This window comes from Brachycentrus maculatus, unplaced genomic scaffold (assembly GCF_059751285.1).
Source record: "Brachycentrus maculatus isolate JH-2025_06_01 unplaced genomic scaffold, ASM5975128v1 h1tg000005l, whole genome shotgun sequence".
Taxonomy (NCBI): Eukaryota; Metazoa; Arthropoda; class Insecta; order Trichoptera; family Brachycentridae; genus Brachycentrus; species Brachycentrus maculatus.
Genome location: NW_028280760.1, coordinates 67,040 through 88,604, shown reverse-complemented (window position 1 = coordinate 88,604; position 21,565 = coordinate 67,040). Strand labels below are relative to the sequence as shown.

The following is a 21,565-nucleotide window of genomic DNA, read 5'->3' as shown; positions in this document are numbered from 1 at the left end:
TTTTCAAATTTTGGCAGTGAATTTATTTTTATTTTAATTCAATTCAATTATTTTAATTTTCGAGATAAAATTATCTTATGACGCTAAAGTTTGCAATGATTATGCGATTATAATAGCTTTGACTTATATCATTATCGATAATTATATACCGTTACTAAGTATCTATCTTTGCTTAAAATCAAAGTTCAAATAACAAGATTATCACGAGTTACTATTGTAGGTACAATCATATTGTTTTAAATTTTGGATTACGCATGATATTTCAAATAATGTTTTAATGAGTCATAAAACACACAAGTTTAACATAATTAGTGCAGAGATCTTTTTCTTTTCTGATCTAAATTCTGATCCATTGAATATTTGTATATTTAAAAAAAAAAACAATAATAAATTACAAAAGAAATTCTTAATTAAGAAGGACCTAATTCGAAACGCCTAATAATGTTTTCCCGAAGATAAAACTGTATCTGAAATCCAAAGCTGATCATCGCACTTCGGCTGTCCAAACTTAAAACACAGTAAGGGACATTTTTTGTAGTACGTTTTTTTTGCATTTTTGGAGTAAGTAGAATATACTTAGTCCAAAAATGCAAAAAAAAACGTACTGCAAAAAAATGTCCCTTACTGTGTTTTGAGTTTGGACAGCCGACTTACTGACCTTACTTTTACATACTTTTTTACGGTTTAAAAATTTGCAAATTAAGAACTTATTGATAATTGAAAAATAACATTTCTTCAAACAGGTAGGTATCATAAATTGTTAACATGTAATTACATATCTGTATTTAACGCGTTTGGTTATCGTACTAGTCCAGAAATATATTTTATTTTAACGTAATATTTTTTAAGTTAACGTAAGACACTCGAAGCGTGGATGAATTACCTTCCTTTAGTGAGATTACTGGTCGAGAAACATATGGAGTTGATGTTGTGCCCTGGGCACCATTAGGCGGGGATGAGGGTCAGAAGAAAACGAAGGTTCGGTATTGAGATTTCTTGCCGAAGCTACATTGTCTCGGTTTACACAGTCGGCGTCGTTATATCAGTGTGACTGGTAATCAATAAAGGTAAATTCGTGTCATTTGGCATCGCGAGGTAAGTCAAGCGTAATGTACAAGTATGTAAAAATAACTATGTTCATATTCGTAATATTAATTACACATTGCGATGGTGACAAAGCAGAAACTTGTTACTGTCAGTTAGGTCAAGATTATTATTATAATTGCGTAACTAAACAATACATTGTTTTTAAAAAAATACACCCAAATAGTTGTCTGCCCTAGGGTATTACATGTAGAGCTGCATTTTTTTCAATAGATAAGTATGAAAAATTCAGTGTAAATACATCATTTAAAATATTTTAAAATGATGTATTAACGAGTAAATTGATGAATTAAAAAATACTAACATCATAAACGACACCACACATTAACTATTTGAAAACACTGCACTGTTTTCTTTAAATATCAGAAATAACAGCGCTATATTTAAATTGAAATACATAAATATTAGATAAGTTAAGGTAGGGTCACACAATCGAGCAGAAACGCGATACGGCTAGTCGGCTAGTAGTAGGAACGCGACCGGTATAGATAAGTGTCCGATTACGAATGAACTTCAACTCTGCGATACAACACGAACAATATACGCTCTGTGATTGGACGACGAGAAAATATGTCTTGGCCTAAAAATGTGTGCAGTTTTGCAACTTTTCAACACGCGAATCTGTACTTATGGTAAATCCCAAGATTCATGTCAAACGACGTGACATCCTGTTTTTTTACTGTGTTTTTCTCAGATAGGTACGAATTCATGCATGTGTTATCCCACTATACGTAGTTGGGTAGACGCTCGACTGCGAAACTAGCATCGCATGTTCGAATACCGCCAACTTCAATTTGAATTTTTCTTTTAAATATTTTTTGTCATTTGGTCTGGGTGTTTGTAGATTATTTATATCTAAACATTTTTTTATTCCTTACTGTCTTACTAAGTACAAAGGTATTTATTTTACTATAAACTTTTTTACTTTCGCATGAAATTTGACAAAAATAAATTTGTAGATCCTCCAAAGGGCATAAATGAGCATATACATAGATATGTAGGAATCTCCCATAAAAGTCACAACCCAACTTATATTCATAGCATGTTTTTGAATGAAGTAAATAAGTGAGTTGATAAAAAATAAAAACATGTTTTAGTTGATCGAAATATTACTTGTTTGACTCGCGCTATGTCCCAGTGGCTTATAACTGCATGTCCACAAACCAATACTGGTATGCAAACCCGAGTGCCCTAGTTATTGCTGCCACTCCTCTTCTATTATCTTTCCTGAATACCAGTAATGTCCTTCAAACCCACCGCTCTCTCATAATGATGACATTAAAGGTAAAAATATCAAAAATTAATGTAAAACAATACCATATCTCGATATATTTTTTGGCGTTTGCAAACAAATTGCACCTATGATTATTCTTTTCAATGTTTCATTAGAAATTGAGAACGCACCCATTGGCAAAAACAAAATAATTGAAACAAATTAAAAATAATATATTTATATTACTAAGACTCGCATCCTAAAGCATAGACAAAACCACAAATAACCCAACTAAAAATTAAAATAAAAATGTCACCAAAACGGTGTGAAGAAAAATAACAGTTCGTTTTTGGCTACATGATACGATTTGAATAATTGTATTTGGTTTTTCGCAAGAATTAAAATAAATAATGACTAAATTATTATCATGTGAATATGATGCATGGTGAGTGGGGAGTTAGTTGTAAAGTTCATAGTCCTAGATAACGTACGTACATATTACAATAATGTACCTACTCGGTCTTGTTGTCTATGATGTCATGACATGTGTTCCAAAGATATCAAATATCATTTTAGCATCAATATACTCGATATAAATGTTGACCGGATACTTGGGATGTATGTTTTCTAGGGATGGAAAGACTGATAAAGATATAGAAAGGAGAGTGAATGCTGGGAACAGGGTGAATGGTGCACTGAAATCAGTTATAGCAAATAAAAACCTTTCCCCGAAAGCTAAACTGGCAGTACACAACGGAGTCCTGGTTCCAACCCTAATGTACGGAAGTGAAACATGGAGTTGGCAAAAGAAGGATGAAAGTAGACTGAATGCAGTCGAAATGTGATCTCTCGGAAGAATTTGCGGCAAAAAGGTGTATGATAGATGTTCAAAAATTAAAATAAGGAAGGAATGCAAAGCTGAGATAAGAATTATCGATAAAACTAAGAAAGGTGTGTCGAGATGGTTTGCACATGTGGAACGAATGAGTGAGGAAATAACGGTAAAACAAATTTATGAGGCGAATGTAGTTGGAAAAACGAGCAGAGGAAGAGAGAAAAACTTTGCACTATCAGGTATGCAAATACTTGAAAGTGGTCAGGTTAGGAGTCGAAATAATCGGCGGGTATGTATGAGAAGATGCATAACGTGGAAGAGGCAAAGAATGTTTGCAAAGACAGAGTGGTGTGGTGTGGTGTGTTCTATTCTCTCTACCCACCCTCCGGGGAAGCTGAGTGATGGTAAGTTAGTTAGTTAATTTATGTATAGGTTCTGGGGCAAATATAATTTTTTAAATTAGATTGTACCTACTCTATTATTTGGAGAAAAAAAATGAATTTGATTTTTGATCCACTCACTTTTTTTTATCAAAAACCAACTCGTTTCGGCAACAACCTGTTGCTCTCTTCAGGGTTTGTTTTATAACTAGTAAACTAGTAAACTTATAAATACATAGTTATAAAACAAACCCTGAAGAGGGCAACAGGTTGTTGCCGAAATTAGTAGGTTTTTAATAAAAAATAATAATAATAAGTGTGTATCAAAAAACAAAGTCTTTTTATTTCTCCAAATAATAAATTACAATGATCCACAAAGTTAATGCTTTCAATATTCAAATTATAGATTGTACTCAAACAAACCCGGATCTTCTGCTATCGTGGTAATAAAATGTTCCACAGAATCTGCGAGATGGTAATTTTACAAAAGTTTTTTTACAAATTTATATTTACCTGTGTCTGGTTATTTGAATGCTGATTCGTCTACGTCAATGGACAGATATTGTAGCTTCACTGATGATCGGAACAATCTGGAATTAATAAGAGAAGTTAGTACTTTGTTGCACTTCGAAGAGTCCTCCAATGCGTGTGACTAGCTGCGAAGCCGCGAAGAAGACGTCAGTCTGGGCGAGTTCATGATGGTTAGAAAAGGTGAAAATGAGCAGCGGAAGAAGGCTTTTCCCGTGACTTATAACAGGAAGAACGACGAGAACCGATAAACTAGAGGTTACACAGTCACGAGGGGAAGAGCCAAGAATAAGTCTTCAAAATAATACGTAGGTAAAAGAAAGCAAGTATGCTCGCCACTCCAACCTACATTATTGATGTCACTAAAAACTAAAGCCAATATTGACCTTAAAATCACCTAATAAGTTGAAATGACGAAATATTGGGTAAAGTTTTTGTTCGAATGTCTGGCTTTTGGAACATTTTTGGCTTCGTGCATAATTCTTTCCTAGTGAGACAATTAAATTACTTTGACAATATAATCCGGTACATTACTAATATGAGGTATGCATAATAGTGTATTCGACTCTGTCCGATACCGCAGGCAAATCAACTGTCAAAAGATTACGCAATTCTGGACAAGGTGAACAAATATCGCAGTATTCGTATAACAAAGTGTCTGACGTTTCCGCGAATACGGGTTGTGTATTTAAATAACAAAATTCAACGAATCCAGTGAAAGTATATATCGAATATTAAAGCCAATGGCAAAGGTTAGCGGAAAGTGCTAGTCACCGTTGCTCATTGGGTTTTAACGGTATATTTCGGGGTAAAAATATCACGCGCAAGTTGCAGCATTATTTTGTAAAACGTCTACATGTTTGGATCCGTATCCGTTCCCTGTTGCTTAATGGGTACACGGTCACATGTTATCGTCATAAGAAATTTTCGCTATAACTTAGCATTAAAGTATGGTTACTTGCTAACATAAAATAATAAAACAACTCTATAGTTCACCTGACGAGGCAATAACTATTATTTGGTGAAGAAGAGTTTTTGAATGGAATTACACAAAGTGAACGATGAATGATAAGGAGAGTGTCGAAACAACAACTAAAGTTTTAAAACGAGTCTGATGATGTCGGTAACAACTATGTTATTTTAGATATGAATTAATTAGCTGCGTAAAATAAAATAGAATATTAATTCTAGACGTTATTTTGATAATTTATACTAAGGTGTAATCAATCGTGTAGTGCGAAAATAAATAGAACCGGGGCGCCGTCTATTTCAGTTGACACCAACAAGTTTCACGAATGAAAATTAATAAATTATTTTTATAAAACATTCTCAAATGAATGTAAAACGACATTAAACAGCTGTCCAAATAAGAGCCTTTTCGCAAGTGCTGAACTACACTGAAACGATTCTTTGGTCTTTGATCTAAAATCTGGACTGACGTCTGGTTTTCGGTATAACAAGTGGATTTATCTGGTCAGCACTAAAACAGGACTATGTATTGTTTTAGTCAATTAAATGTTGCGCAGTGGAATACACTATAATCGAATTCATATATGCATTTCAATTTGTTTAATTCAATCTTAATTTGTATATTATTACAATCAGATTAATTGCTCCGCCTCTCAAATGAAAGACTAATCTTTTTTTGTTTTTTCCAAGCGCTGCGATGTGTACCTACCAAAAAATACACATAAGCCAATAACAGTAACCTAGTTACCGTAAAAATGATGGTACCTATTTAAGAAGAAACATACAGTGACAAGTGTCGCGGCAATTTGTTAGCTGATACGCTATAATTGACATATCGCTCACTCCTTTCAAGAACGTCATAAATCAAAAAAGTGATATTTCAGGAGAACGTTTTTAGAGTTTAAAAATATAACACAATGCATTAAAAATAAATATCAAGCCACTTATGTAACTTTTTACTGTGCAACAAATCTTTTTAGGTACAATCTGAAGGTTTTTTCTCCATTTGAAAAATATTTAGTATATTTAAAAAAAATAACTAAACAATACCTTTTCTTCAAAATGCAAAAACAACACTTTCTGCCCTGTAGTGGGTAAATATTAAGTTAAAAATATGCCTCTTTTGCTGGGATATAGTACATTTTCTGGGCATTCCGAAAACATGCACAACTGAAAAATGACGATTTTTGATTTATGACGTTCTTGAAAGGAGTGAGCGATATGTATGTTTATTTATGAAAATATGACAGGATCGTTTCATGCCACACAAAACCTCGACAACTATCCACAAAACTACACGCGTGTTTTGTGACTAGTGTTGATTCGGAAAAAATGATACACACATCATTTTATTAATAGGTCTTAACTTAACAAAGTGGATTTTATCCATAAATACGAATCATCTGTATAATAGCATTTCATTTGCAATACTTTTTTATTATTCCTTTCATTTAATTATTATTAAATTAGTAAATAATTGTTTTTTCGTTGAAACGTTAATGCAAATCGTAATTATGTATTATATATCGCTTATTTTCAATTGACATATTGAATGTATTTGCTAAAGAAAACGATACCCATTTTGTCGTTGAATGGAAACTTAGTGATCATAACACGAGTAACTACAATCCAATAAGATTAAATACAAAAAGAAATTTAACTGTTTTTGTATTTACGAGTTGGTTAATATCGGCGTAATGTGACAAAAATTTATACCAAATAAATAATTAAAATACCCACAAATAGCAAAACTCGCATTGTGTTAAGTGAGCTGTGTTATGTGAAGTTATGCAACTCCGTCCACGACTGACTCGGTGGATAACATGACCACCCTCCTATGCAGTAATTATGCATTATTATCCAACGCGAATTACGTGCGATTCTTACGTTACTTTGATACTTCGCATTTCAAAATTATGAAGTGAACATGACAATATTATTGAATACACACACAAAAGAACTTGTTTTAAAGTAGGTAATCAAAAAAGGGATCCTACAAGGTCCTGTAGGACCTTGTAGGATCGACTGATTTGAATTAATCTTAATATTTCTACAAAAATGAACATTAATTTCCTACTTTTATTCACATCGTATTGATAACTCTTTATAATGCATAATAACCTTAACCGGAAGCCCATTAAGCTTTACATTGTAAGATTACTCACGATACGTCTGCTGACACATTTGCGAAATGATATTTAAACGGCGATGAAATGTGTTGAAAGTTGAAGCTTCGGTATTTGGGGTTAAATGAACACCTGGTAGCATAAAATGCCTATTCTGAACGTGTTGAATGCGATAAATCCGATCGATCGGTAGATCACACTGAATACTTTCGTTTGTATACTGCGCAGATTTCATAGCAAAAATGTATGCATGGATAAATTTAATAATATCCATACCGCATTTCTCAGTTGCACAGCGACGCTTTGCAAAGGTTGCAAATCTATCAACATGGTAGTAAAATATTACGAAAACAACTACAGATAGTAAAAATGAATTCTCGCAGGTCACAGTTGTTGAAATAATTATTATGAATTATGAATACGTTGACTTCGGTGTTATCACGGGTTAAGTACTAGTATTATTGCTTCGCTCTATTTTCTCGCCAGTGGCATTATGTACTTTGCAAATAAACTATAACCTAATTAGCGACAACTACTGTTAAAAAGCATTTTATGTCTCCCATGGAGGTTCGGAATCATTATCGACTCTTAATTAAAATCTTTGATTTGTAGGCAATCGTTCTAATATAATATTTTTTAACAGAACCAGTCACGCAAATTATAAAGAAACGAGATGCATTTTCTTCTAAAATAGCGAATCGGTAAATATTCAATCTCTAATCATTTTTCTGTATCGTTATATTTCAATGTCTATCATTTCGAGTCGATGATGTCCAAATAACTAACTTATCATTTTGGCATTTAAATATAGATGAAGAAGAATATGAAAGTCTAGGTATTTACAGGGTTTATAATCTGTCATAGGCTAGTGAAGTGACCACTTTACACACTTGAAACATTCACCATTTCACCCATGATTGACAATCACACTACTCAAATTTTTGTAAATCAATTAATGAGTAATTATACGTACTTATATCATAAATCTCATGACGCTTCAAAGTGTGGACTAACGGCAGCCATCTATTGTTGGTTTGAGAAAGCTTTTATTTACCAGACACCCTTTTATTTGAAATGTAAAAATATAACAGTGAAAAAAATTACTATAATAAAATATAACCGTGTAAAGATAACTCCTAAGTGTAGAAACCCAGTGAACAAGGATTTGGATACACCCAAAATGTTGCGAGCTAACTTATCGACTTTTTCTCGGAAAACCTAAACATTGTTCGATCCAAATCGCTCCGAAATGCACGATTGTATCCAAACTATGCGTGTATTTATTATATGAAGATTTACTAAAACCCTAACTTAGGTATATACAGCTATACATATGGGAGTATATTGCCGGGAAAGTAGGTAGGTAATACTGATAACGGATATATCCGTGATGAAGTAACTGGGCACAGAAATAGCTATTTATTATTATCACAATCAAGATTAATATTAAATGAAAACACATATTCATGACTTAAATAAAGATAAAATATCGTGCGTATTAATGTTAAATAACTTTATAAGTATAACATATATGTATTACAAAAGTTTATAGACTTAATAGTATAATTTGAAAATGAATAGTATTTTCATATCACAAACAAAACGCGTTGGGTACACATGCACGTTTACACTCTATAGTGTAAACGTGCATGTGTTACTGTAATTGTGTAATGAATTTATTCATATATAAAATCGTTGGAAAAATCTTGATGCGTTAAGTCAGTAAATGTGCGCTAACTATGTAAGTATTTATATTATTTTAGGAAGAGAACGACGGAAATATTCCGAGGGTATTTTGTGTTCGTCGTGCGTAAGAACTGGAACTGGTCACTTTATGGAGGTTCATGAGAGAAACCGGTCATGGAATAGCCGTGACCGCACCCGTGGCGATATTACTCCATGATTTATAACACCGTGTCATCCACAACTCTCAGCTGTCTCGAGATATGATACCGATACCAGGGCTGGGATTCCATACGGAAGTTAACTGTTTGACTTCATAGTGTAATGTAACAATACATATAATATCTACAAAGATAACTTTAACTTTTCTTCTGGGCTTTCATTCCTAACGACATAAGAATTTTTAATAGGTCTTCGATCAGTATTGATAGAAAGTTGATGATACCGATGAAAAAATGAATGAATATTCGTTTTTTAAAGAATAGAAGTAATGTTAAAGTTAGAAATACAATGAAGCTAGCTCGTTATCTTCCGTGTGGAATCTCAGCACAGATACGCACTGCGATGGAATTTCAAAAAACTAAAGAAAAGAAGAATATATTTTACACATTATCATGCTCGAAAAGTTTACATTGAAGTTACACACCTCCATAATAGGAAAAGGGATAGCGTAACGGCGCTCCTGGATGACCATTTCCTTTCCAGAATTTTAACACGAACGCAGATTTTCCGTTTTAGCTAGAATGTTCGACAACTGAGCATCTACAAATGGAAAATTATAAAACAATAAATGAGAGGGATATGAATGTAGGTAATGTAGGAACGAGAGGGATGGATGGGCGCGTAACGCGACGAGCGTCACGTCATAAGTTACAAAACTTTTTTTAATTCATTAAATTCAGGTTACACTAAATTGTTAATCTGTTATGATACATATTATATATTATTTAAGTACAACATTTTGAGTGTGTCCAAATACTTGTTCACAAAATCTGGATTATCTCCAATTACAGGAGTTATTTTCATATTATTTTTGACATCTCATCAAAGATGAAGAAGAATACTAGAACTTCTTCTTCATCTTTGATGAGATGACAAAAGTAATATGAAAATAACTCCTGTAATTGGAGATAATCCAGATTTTGTGAACAAGTATTTGGACACACTCAAAATGTTGTAATAAGCTTAATAATAAAAATGAAAATGGTATTTTCTGGCGTTTCTCATGTGTGTGATTATAATCCAGGGTTCGGACCTCACATACTAATATAAGAGTTTCTGCTTAGTAAAAAGCTTCTTTACATCTCACCAATAAATGTCTTTAGTGAAGTCCTAGTGATTCAAGAACAAGGTTTCTAAATTGGTTCATATATATAGAACTTCCAAGAATTTGAGAAGTGTGGTTGTCAATAATGGGTAGAATTGGTGAATGTTACACGCGTGTAAAGTGATAACTTAAACCAGCCTATGACGGTCGTCAGCCCCGTAAATGCCCAGACTTCCATATTCTTGTTCATCTTTGATGAGATGTCAAAAATAATATTATTTAAGTAATGTCATTTGGTATTTGATACTACTCTTTCACATTCTGGGCCTAAATTATAAAAATATCATAACATTACATACGTCTAAATTATTTATATTCGACCTAGATATGACAGGGCTGTGATCGGTCGGATTGTGCATTAGTCATACCTTATATCTGTCACCATTACAAAGAATCGAAATGTTGCACTATGAGCTTCGTTTACCTGTGACTAATTGCCGTAAGTTCGGTTAGCTAAGAGTGGGAAGGATTGCGCAAGAATATCTGGTAAACTTACCACCTTCATCATATACGAGAGTAGGTCATAATTAATCCAGATTTTAAAAAAACGCAATGTCATAACTCGGAATTTCATCAAAAACACAATCTATTGATCGCTGGAGCACTATAGTTCTTGGCCAGTCCAATATTCAATCAGTAAGCATTAGCCTATTCTTCATTGCTTAAACGCGAAACTGGCAAAAATATTAAACCTCTATAATCAAAGGTATAACATATACATACAGCAGTATACAAAAACACAAACCCGATGCCCATAACCACAACGGTGGCGGTGCTGCCGTTAAAATAAAACTCGACGGGAGGAATTCGGTGGTCGTAATTACGGCGGCAGATCAGTTTAGGTAAGGAATTCCCAAACGAGATTGAAGAAAAATTCTTCTTTAATAAATGCTGCATCAGTTTGAGAAACAACAGCGGAACAATATCATCACCTAAGTTCACCCCTTAGATGCTGCGTGCTACTTTATCGGCACGGCCATAAAAAAAAACTGCTCGTGTGCTTTATCGATATCAATTAAAGTCGTCATAATGCAGGGAACATTTGTTTTATCACCTACTTATATATTTTAAATTGAAAAAAAACGGCCACAAATATTTTCGCAGTTTTATACAAGCGTAGTGCGATACGGTGTTTATACAAACACGACGCTTTATTTTTTCGTGTATTATTTGAGGATATTTGTAAAATTGTCGGACCTAAAGGGTTTTAGCTCCGGCAATAAATCTATTTTGATTGCCCACATTATGAGGTTTGAATGTGTTTAAAAACTGATAAAACCAAAAAATTGAGGAAAAGTTAGTATTTCCATATTCTGATTTATCTACAAGTTTTGCGGTACGGTCGAGTTGCGGTACCGCGGATATCACAGACCCTGAGTCGGAGTTTATAGGTTCGACCCCACTCTACCACAACTTGATTTTCAAACGCAAGCTGCTTAGTCTTATCTGAAAATAATGTTGATTTGTAATATAAAAATAAATGTACATTTGTCATACGAACATAAATCTTGCACATGAAATCTTTCATGCTATGGAATGAAGTTGAATAAAACAACATTTGTAAGTTTTACGCTACATATAGTATTTACACACTTTACCGAAAACCTTTGACATAACTGCTTAAATCTGATTGTACAAGAAGTTTAGAAATTTAGGCCCGGTTTGGAGTTTTAACAATATTTATTTTACATAGTCAGAATACAAACAGGAAAATTAATCAAGATTTTGAGAAAACTGACGCACATCGGTTCTATACTATGAACATTGTCAACTTAACTATAATAATCTTAGTTGTGCGTCAATCGAGGAAATAAATACCTGTATTATGCGGGTAGGTACAGTGGTTTATTTACTTTTAATATTTTACGTAACAAATGTAGCGAATTTTTGAATATATAAAAATTAGATATATACGTATATTAATGATATCAATTCGGCATTTAATTGTTATCACGAAATAAATGACTACTTATTATACATATACATATACATATACATATGTATTATAAGTAATAAAAATCGCACGTATTCAAACATTCATGCCTACTGAATGACTGAACGAAAGGCTCGAAAGGACACATACGTAAAATAGATGGTAGAAAATTGTTACATGGCGATTTTATGCAACTGTATTTTTATAAAAGATTGAAATTTGGATTGAAGATTTAGTATTTTGAGTAAAAATGATATAAACTTTAATTAGAGTAGAAAACAAATATTAATAATTCAAATTCACAAGTAAAATTTCCTATGTCGAATTGTAATATATTTTCATTTTAGGTATAAAAAATAAGTGTACCGGTTTCCGGTGTTGCATTACAGCATCTTCAATAAGTTGAATAATATTTCCAGCACCACAACATGCACTACAATGCGACAGAATAACTTCAGAGGACTAAACATTTAGTGCTGCGATACACAGTGTGCTATCTCCTATCTGCAATAACTAGCCGCTGTTATCTCTTCTGGGTAAACTTAATAATGATACGATATCAGAAGATCAAACCTGCTTTACCAATAACGAACTTAAAATTATTTGTTTTCAATTTGAATTTTACTTGGCAGATACCGCTATTTTTTTAAATCTATTGAGACACTTCGATGCATTCCGTGTCATTTGAAACACGTGTCATAATATATTTTAAGAAAAAAACAAGTAAAACTAAAATTAAAAATGTATAGATATTACCACAAAGTGACTGCCGAATCAATTAATGAAATTAAAATATTTTATTGGCATTCGTTAGGCTATTTAAAATTCTGTTAAGGTGTTTTAAATAACGTATTGATATGAATATAAAATTATGTAATAAAAATACATTGTTTTTTTTACTGTCGAGTGTCTGAACGTTAGAATGTTATGGGCTTATAAACGAATGCTCGATGTATTCCAATCATTAGATTAGGATTACTCAAAAATTGATAGATTTGGATCTATCTAGATTATTCCATTTCGGACAATCCCACAAAAATATTATCGGCAGCATAAAAGCGCAAAGTTTTAGCTATCATCCTGGTAATGTAAAACATAACTGGTTTATTTTCTCATAAATGCAACAGTTTAAAGGTTCCCGTGATAGTACTATAAGCTGCCGAAGCCCTGATTCCTAATTTTACAATTACGTATTGTAATCGAAATTCATTACCACGCTACTGCGAGTGGGGATTGTGTTGAGCTACTATTGTAATCGAAATTCATTACCACGCTACTGCGAGTGGGGATTGTGTTGAGCTACTATTGTAATCGAAATTCATTACCACGCTACTGCGAGTGGGGATTGTGTTGAGCTACTATTGTAATCGAAATTCATTACCACGCTACTGCGAGTGGGGATTGTGTTGAGCTACTATTGTAATCGAAATTCATTACCACGCTACTGCGAGTGGGGATTGTGTTGAGCTACTATTGTAATCGAAATTCATTACCACGCTACTGCGAGTGGGGATTGTGTTGAGCTACTATTGTAATCGAAATTCATTACCACGCTACTGCGAGTGGGGATTGTGTTGAGCTACTATTGAACACAAAAGGTTTCATTAAAAATAACTAAAATTGGTCTGTGCTCGTAATAGACATATTCAGTATATATGTTAAGCGTATACCTACCGAATACCTAACACCGTGCTAATTGTACTTCAAGCGTTATTATGAGTCGAGAATGAGGATTATTCGTCAGACAAAATTTTCAGAAACGATAAGGAATCCATTTCTAACGCAGCGAGTACTGTTTGTAAAATGACGAGTGTTGGCTAATTGTGTCATTAATGGTATCCGGTAAACAGCATACCTGGAGTTGTCGGTAATGTACATAATCAAAACATTCCTTCGTGTTTTTAAAATGAAACGTGTAGAGAGAATTATAAATTATTAAGTAAACATAACGCATCGGGTTTAGGAATTTTTAAATGGGGAAAGCAGCGTTAAAACATAATATTATACAAAATATTCAGTTTTATCACATGAATCATTGCCTGAAAATGTAAATTGGATCTTTTACTAAGTACTGGGTTCATTAAAGCATTTCAGTACCAAAAAGTGAATTTACAAGTCAAATTCCCAAAACTACCTGCCACCTCTTAACAAGGAAGAAGTAAGTAGGATGTATTTTTTGTGATCGGGTCGATATTATGGCAAATAAATGCATAACAACGAAAGTTGAAGTGACAGTGCACAATGGAGTCCTGATACCAACCCACCGCTATATAAAAAGTGAAAATAATATTTGCAGTTGATGTATTTTACAGGATTGTCATTGTGGTAATTAATTTGTGTCAGGACCATTTGTAGAAAATGCAAATTAGCGTCAAGATGTAAATATTGTCTAAGTCGCGCGGTGCAGGCCATGCAGGCTACGTGACCCCCATCTGCCGGCCTACTCTACATTGTTCCTGTAATACCCATATTATATAGCATCATCCATAACTTATAAAAAAATAGATGTTCAAAATGTCAGCCCTATTAATATTTACCAAATATGATCTTGCAAGTGGTGTAGAAACATCCGATGAAATATGTCTGATGTAAGCGTTATTCTTGGAAATTGGACAAAAAAAACATTGAGGTTTTCCCATACAGTCTTAAGATAATCGTGGTTTATAGCTCACACTAGGATACAGGAAAAAATGGTCAAAACATCGACTGATCAATGTCAAAACAATGCATCGTAAATAGGAAGTATGTACATCATTTTGACAACAACCACGATTGGTTTAAAATTTAAACGATCGATTAGTTCAAATAAAATAACAACTAAGTATTTAATTTTTTTCCACATGAATTTTATTTGACCAGCAACCTGGTTTCGTCGTAACCGACATCATCAGACTGGTCTGATGATGTCGGTTACGACGAAACCCGGTTGCTGGTCAAATAAAATTCATGTGGAAAAAATTACGCAAGTACTTGTTATTATATTTTATAAAACTTAGCTCCATCAAGAAATGTCAGTACGAAACTTAGATCGATATAACTTGTACATAACGACATATCGCTCACTCCTTTCAAGAACGTCATAAATCAAAAAACTTGATTTTTCATGAGATCGTTTTTAAAGTTTAAAAATATAAAACAATGTATTAAAAATAAATATCAAGCCACTTATTGAACTTTTTATGGTGCAACAGATCTTTTTAGGTAAAACCTGAAGGTTTTTTCTCGATTTGAAAAATATTAAGTATATTTAAAAAAAATAATTAAACAATACATTTTCTTCAAAATGAAAAATTACATTTTCTGCCCTGTAGCGGGTAAATATTAAGTTTAAAATGTACCTCTTTTGCTGGGATGTAGTACATTATCTGGGCATCCGAAAACGTGCACAACTGAAAACTGACGATTTTTGATTTATGACGTTGTTGAAAGGAGTGAGCGATATGTAGAAGTTACAAGCAATCAAAACAATACATTTATTGATATCTCAACATAGATTAAGAAATGATTGAGATTGGAATATGAAAATATAAGTACATATTTATAGGGCTTGCCTATGACCTTTGTGTAACATTCAGCATTCTACTCGTGATTGTCAACCCTATTAATAAATTCTTAAAAGTTATATGTACTCGTGCCTAGGTATATGTATATTTCAAGTGACTAAACATTTCATACTTTTCTTACGATTAACTGTAAATAGGTACATACAAAAAAATAAATAAAGAATGGTATTAATGTTTATAACTTGCAAACTTTCTGCCATGTACTGTAGTTGTAGTTGATAGATAAAACGGAGTCGTCCAAGAAAATGAGAAGAAATGTTTTCTTAAAATTAGAATTATTTTTATTCATAATTACTCTGCATTCTTAATCATATCAACTTCTCGTTTCATGTAAAAGGCATGTTAAGTTATTTTAAAAAAAATATTCCGTAAATTGCAAATGATTTACGTGAGAATCTGTATTGGCAAGGTCATTCAAAATCATCATCACCTCAAATGTTTTATTATATACACATAATGCTGGCAAATGGCCAATACTGCTTCCATCTGGAAATGCATGACATAGGTTTTGGTAACGGTCGCAGATACGACTGCTGTTAGCGGAGTGTTAATATAAGGGCTAGTTACCGCCTTAATATCTTATCTTAAAACCTTATTTATCATCAACTCATCCGTATATTAAATTGTGTGATTGTTACAATAACTGAGCAATTCCTGTTCTATGACGTTTCATATTTCGATATTTCTCTTATTTCAATAGTATGTTAACTGTTCTAAATATATGTAATTTAGTGAACTCTAAAAATCGGTGTTTGATTTAAATATTAAATATATAAATTAAAATGAAGTTCTACAATTTAAACGCCAAGTTTATAAATATCTATAAGCAGTCATTCGTGGGTAAATATAAGATATTTTGGATTATAATAGATTGGTTAAATATTAATTTGTATGTATTTTATTATAAGTTAATCCTTTAAATTATAAGTTTAGCCTATTTTAAGAATCGGCATATGCCAAAGACAGATTTTTAACATAACGAAATTATTTTAAATGCATCCACCGCCTGTTATTAATAGGTTTAACTTTGCTTCTAGACATATTTCTGGCGACTTTGTCATTTTGAAACCGATTGTCCATCAGTTTTGTCAAAAAGTAATGTTACCGAAAAGACAATCAGTGAATATATTTATATTTGTTTTTCACCGAACTTAAGTAAAGTTAAAGTATTCGAAACTATGACGTTAAAACGTTAACTTCCGCATGTGAACATTAAAAATAAAAATCACAGTATTGTGAGAACAATAAATTAGGGTTTTTTTCAATTCGGCTCGCCACAACTGTGTATTTAAATTTATAATATAATCTATTTATATAAATAAAAATGTAAATGCTAGTTTCCTTATAATCGTAAATCTTCCAAAATTATTCATTGGTTGCTTCGAAATTCTGTCACAACGTTGCATTCGAATACGCGCGTTTTTATATTTTTTACCTGTTCTGTGTTTTACCTGTAAAAACATGTTCTTTTGAAAAGCTGTTTTTTGTCACAATGGCAGCGTCTTCTGTTGAACTTAATAGCAACATAGGCAAAATTGCTCAATCAGACGTTTTTCTTTGGTTTCTAAAATATTATATATTTACAAAAGAATTGTAAAATTAAACATACAATATAATATATAGTATATTAGAAATGTGCTCTGTCTTTTCTTTCTTTTCAGTAAAATTTTAACAGTATTACCGAATACCGGTTATTAAAAATTTAATTATTTGCCAATCACTCAAAATAGGATGCTTCTACTAATGTCGTGTAAGAGTTAGTTATATTTCCAAACAAAATTATTTTTTTATTTGCAAAAAAGTAAAATTCCCATTTTCAATATATTTAGCTTAACATTTTTAAAACTTACGGGCGTAATTCTAAAATTGGTATATAAAAGAAGAGTTGAATTCGTGCCCGCATTAAGTTAATTGGGAAGTTTTTCTTCTCTGTTATGAGGAGACAATGAAATATTATATGATTTTCTTAATGATAAATTTATAAAGAGAAGGTAATGTTGTCGAATCGTAATGTTTAGTTCGATTGAATCCAGATTCCTTTCACTGGTCGCCAGTTTCGAGGAATCGTAATATTCAAATCAAACTTCCCACCTCCGCGGCTCCGCACTAAAACGACCGGTTGCGCATAACACAGGGTTGTCAATTGGCATTATTATTAATTTATCCAAAATATTAAATTACAGTCTGAATAACAAACAAGCGTCTTAACTAGTGAACACATATGTTTTCCCTGTTATTTTACATTTTTTATCTTAGAATTTTAGTTCAACCCCAAAAGTTGTTTTTCCCATACCGATGATTCAAAATTATACTATACTCTAGCAGCTAGCATACTCGCGTGTATTACATCTTATTACGAAATTACCTACAGTTCGGCTCTACAACTAAAGGCATTAATGGAGTACAAATGTGCAATGTGTTATTGCAACACGTATTATTTTCCTATCTGATATTGTAAAATTAATATAGCAATATAGTGATTGTGTAAAGTTGTATTAGCTAAAATTAACCAAAAAGTGAATTGTTTTAAACAATTGCTACCCTGTTGTGTGTGCGCCCACAGAGAGAAGATTTGCTCCCACACTGAAACAGGTACGGTAAATACAGGATTCGATGCAAACAGGACATTCTAAGAACGTAGTAGGTTCTTATAACCACTTCACCGATGAATGTTGAAAGAAAAATAATATGTGTGAAATACCCATAAAGTGTGGGTTTTTCTGATCTTACTAACTATAATTGTATGTAACCGCAAGTTAGCGTTATTTTTAGTTTATGAATAGAATGTATTTGCACGAAGCAGATATCAAAGTCAATTATAGAAAGATATCGAGAGATCAAGAGGCTGTTAGTATCTGTGAGAGAATCACGTGGGGTATCAGAGGGCAAAGTCTGCAGTCAGAGCGATTAAAGATAATGAATAATAAACCATTACTTTAAAAAATAATTATATTAGAAAATTTACAATATATTGAAAAATCTGATTGATTAGATTTTTTTAAATATATGTACTTATATACGTTGAGGAACAACCGTAATCACAGATATAACCATCTCAGTTTACTTAATAAACACATACTCAGGTATTTGTACTGTATATCCATGTACCCCTAAAGGCTCGAACATTACACAACACGTCGTAAAATTTACAATTATAGATAGGTTTGTGATAGTGCTATTACCGGGTCTTTGATGTACTTCCTTAAAAATGCAATTCTTGTTTGTTAGTAGACAAAAAAATAAAATAAAAACAAGTACCTACATGCTCGTATTATGAATATTTGCACAGTATTAACATTTAAGAATGCACTGGGTACAATGCACTTACGTCACAACTCTGAAAAGAAGTAGGCGTACATACTGTCATTTTTTACCTACACGTAAGCTCATAAATATGTACTCGTAAATGGGTTTATATTCGATCAAATGGCAGAAAGGCATCCGTTTTTATTATATTATGCGCAAGTAATGTACGACCCATTTACTTTAAAATTTTAAGTATAAATAAATCGTAAATAATATTATTAGCCCACCGACTCATTATATTATTTCAATTATTTGTTTATTTCAGCGTCACAATTTGCAAAACAATCGATGTATCTACATATACCTATGGGTGAAAATGATTCTGAAAAACAAAAGTAGCGCGATTGTCAATCATGTATAGAATTGGTGAATGTTACATGTGCGTGTCCAATTAACCAAGGCTATGACGGCCGTAAACCCTGTCAATGCCCAGACTTCCATATCCTCCTTCATATGTTGAGATGTCAAAAATGCAAAAAAGTTCATATCACCTTACTAAATTTAAAAATCGTCTGAATTCAAATAGTAAAATGCTAGCCGAGTTTAACGAAATATTAATTGCGGGTCTATACCCGCATTATGCTTGAACCGACAGAATTCAATTGATATCACTGTACTACCCAATACGCAGAATTCCATCTCACCGGCTATTAAAACTTCTGGACATGTATTGAAATTAAGACCCATTTTTTAAATCGGCAAAATATCGGCATATCTATTAAATATCACCCTGGGTTGGTACAAGAAGCGCAGGATCGATCACCTCGGTTTCATCCATACGATGCAGCGCTATGCACCAGATAATGTGGTAAGAAGGAGAAAAGAAGGAAGTGATCGCATAAAATTTGGCGGGCGTGCCTCTGCTTCTGCGGGCGCGATGAGATGGAATGCTCAGCTACCCGCAGTTAGAAATAATGAGTGAGATGATCTTTTGAAAAAAACCGATTTGTTTGCAAAATCATTTTTAAAAATCTTTCCCATAATTTAATCGAAGCGTCCTCGGGGTAAAATACTTACAAAAATGGTGCTATACACAATAAATTAACGAAAGTTACTATCTAGTTATTCTTTTTTAAAGGGGGAATTTTTATTTTATGTAACTATCTAAAGGGTCCGCCAAATAACTTTTTTTTTTCAAAAACAGGGCGCAAAACATCGAGTGTAGCTTCGGCTGTGTGGCACGTAGCGCCGTCCTGTTGAAACCAAATGTTGCCAATATCCTCCTCTTCAATTTTTGTGAACAAAAATCCGTTCAACATGGCCCGATAACGATCGCCATTGACTGTAACGGCCACTCCTTGCTCATTTTCAAAGAAAAATGGCCCAATTATGCCTCTGGACCAAAATCCGCACCAAACAGTGACTCGTTTTGGGTGTACCGGCTTTTCAATGTATGCGTGCGGGTTTTCTGTGCCCCAAATACGACAATTTTGCTTGTTTACATACCCGCCAAGATCAAAATGAGCTTCATCCGAAAAGATGATTTTTTTGGCAAAATCGGCATCTTCTGTAAGTCGATCGCAGGCCCACTCAGCGAAGCGAAAACGCATTGGATGGTCAGTTGGCTTCAACTCCTGAACCAATTGGACTTTGTATGGCGTCATACCAAGGTCTTTATGCAAAATTCGTCTCAATGATGTCTCCGAAATGTTCAATTGTTGAGAACGACGGTGAATTGATGTTGATGGCGCTTCACGCACACTTTCTGCCACAACATCGATATTCTCGGGTGTACGCACTGTTTTTGGCTTTTCACGCTTTGGTTTATCGATGAGGATGCCAGTTTCTTTCACTTTTTTCACAAGATAACGAACATACGGAGCTGACGGTGCTTCTCTTCTTCCAAAAACCGTACGCAATTTTCGCACACATTCTGCAACATTACCATGATTTTCAAAGTAATGTCGCAATATTTCCCAGCGTTGTTCAAGCGTATACACAACCATATTCGCTCAGCGGAAGGATAAAACTAATTATCTGTCAAATCAGACATGAGCTAAGTGTTACCATTCACGAAATAAGCACTAGTTGAAAAAAAAAACTTTAGATGGCGGACCCTATATATCATACTTACTATATCTTTAGAAAGCGAATGCATTCAAATTAATTTAACTGTATGATATTTTGTGTCAATGACAAAAAAACGTTTTTTCTAATTTAACTGTTATTACTTGAAATAAATTTATGTGGATATTAAAAAAATATTGGCAGACAACGGCGACCACAAACCGGACTGTGCTCAATGTCAGTAGCGAAGATAATTGAAATTCGATCGTGAGCCCGAGATTTAAATACATATTTCAATAGCCAACTGAAGAAATAGACGCGACAGATGTTATCAAAGTGCAGAAATGTATTTGTTTCAATATGTCAATGGTCGCTGCTAACATTATTATATAAGCATAGTAAAATATGATTAAACATGCAGTACTGATTAAGTACTCGTAGATATATGTGTTTGACACGAACATAGGAATTTTTTATAACCATGTTTATTTTCACTAATTCAAATGATTTACAACATTTTGAATGTGTCCAAATACTTGTTCACAAATCTGGATTATCTCCAATTATAGGATTTATTTTTCTTTTTTTACA

At 33.1% G+C, this 21,565-nt stretch overlaps 1 protein-coding gene across 3 annotated transcripts in view; it reads right to left on the bottom strand.

The window, feature by feature from the left end:
• wdp (Leucine rich repeat protein windpipe) overlaps nucleotides 1–21,565 on the bottom strand; it is a 48,321-nt gene that overhangs the window by 15,112 nt on the left and 11,644 nt on the right. For 2 of the 3 annotated variants that reach the window (XM_088278245.1, XM_088278227.1), the window contains exon 1: nucleotides 1,409–1,612. Coding sequence is in view for 1 of the 3 variants with exons in the window: in XM_088278227.1 (XP_088134353.1) it covers nucleotides 1,409–1,429 (21 nt within the window). In the remaining 2 variants the exon portion in view is untranslated. Of the gene's footprint in view, nucleotides 1–1,408; nucleotides 1,613–4,045; nucleotides 4,123–21,565 lie in introns of those variants that run through there. The other variant, XM_088278236.1, reaches the window with a different exon arrangement.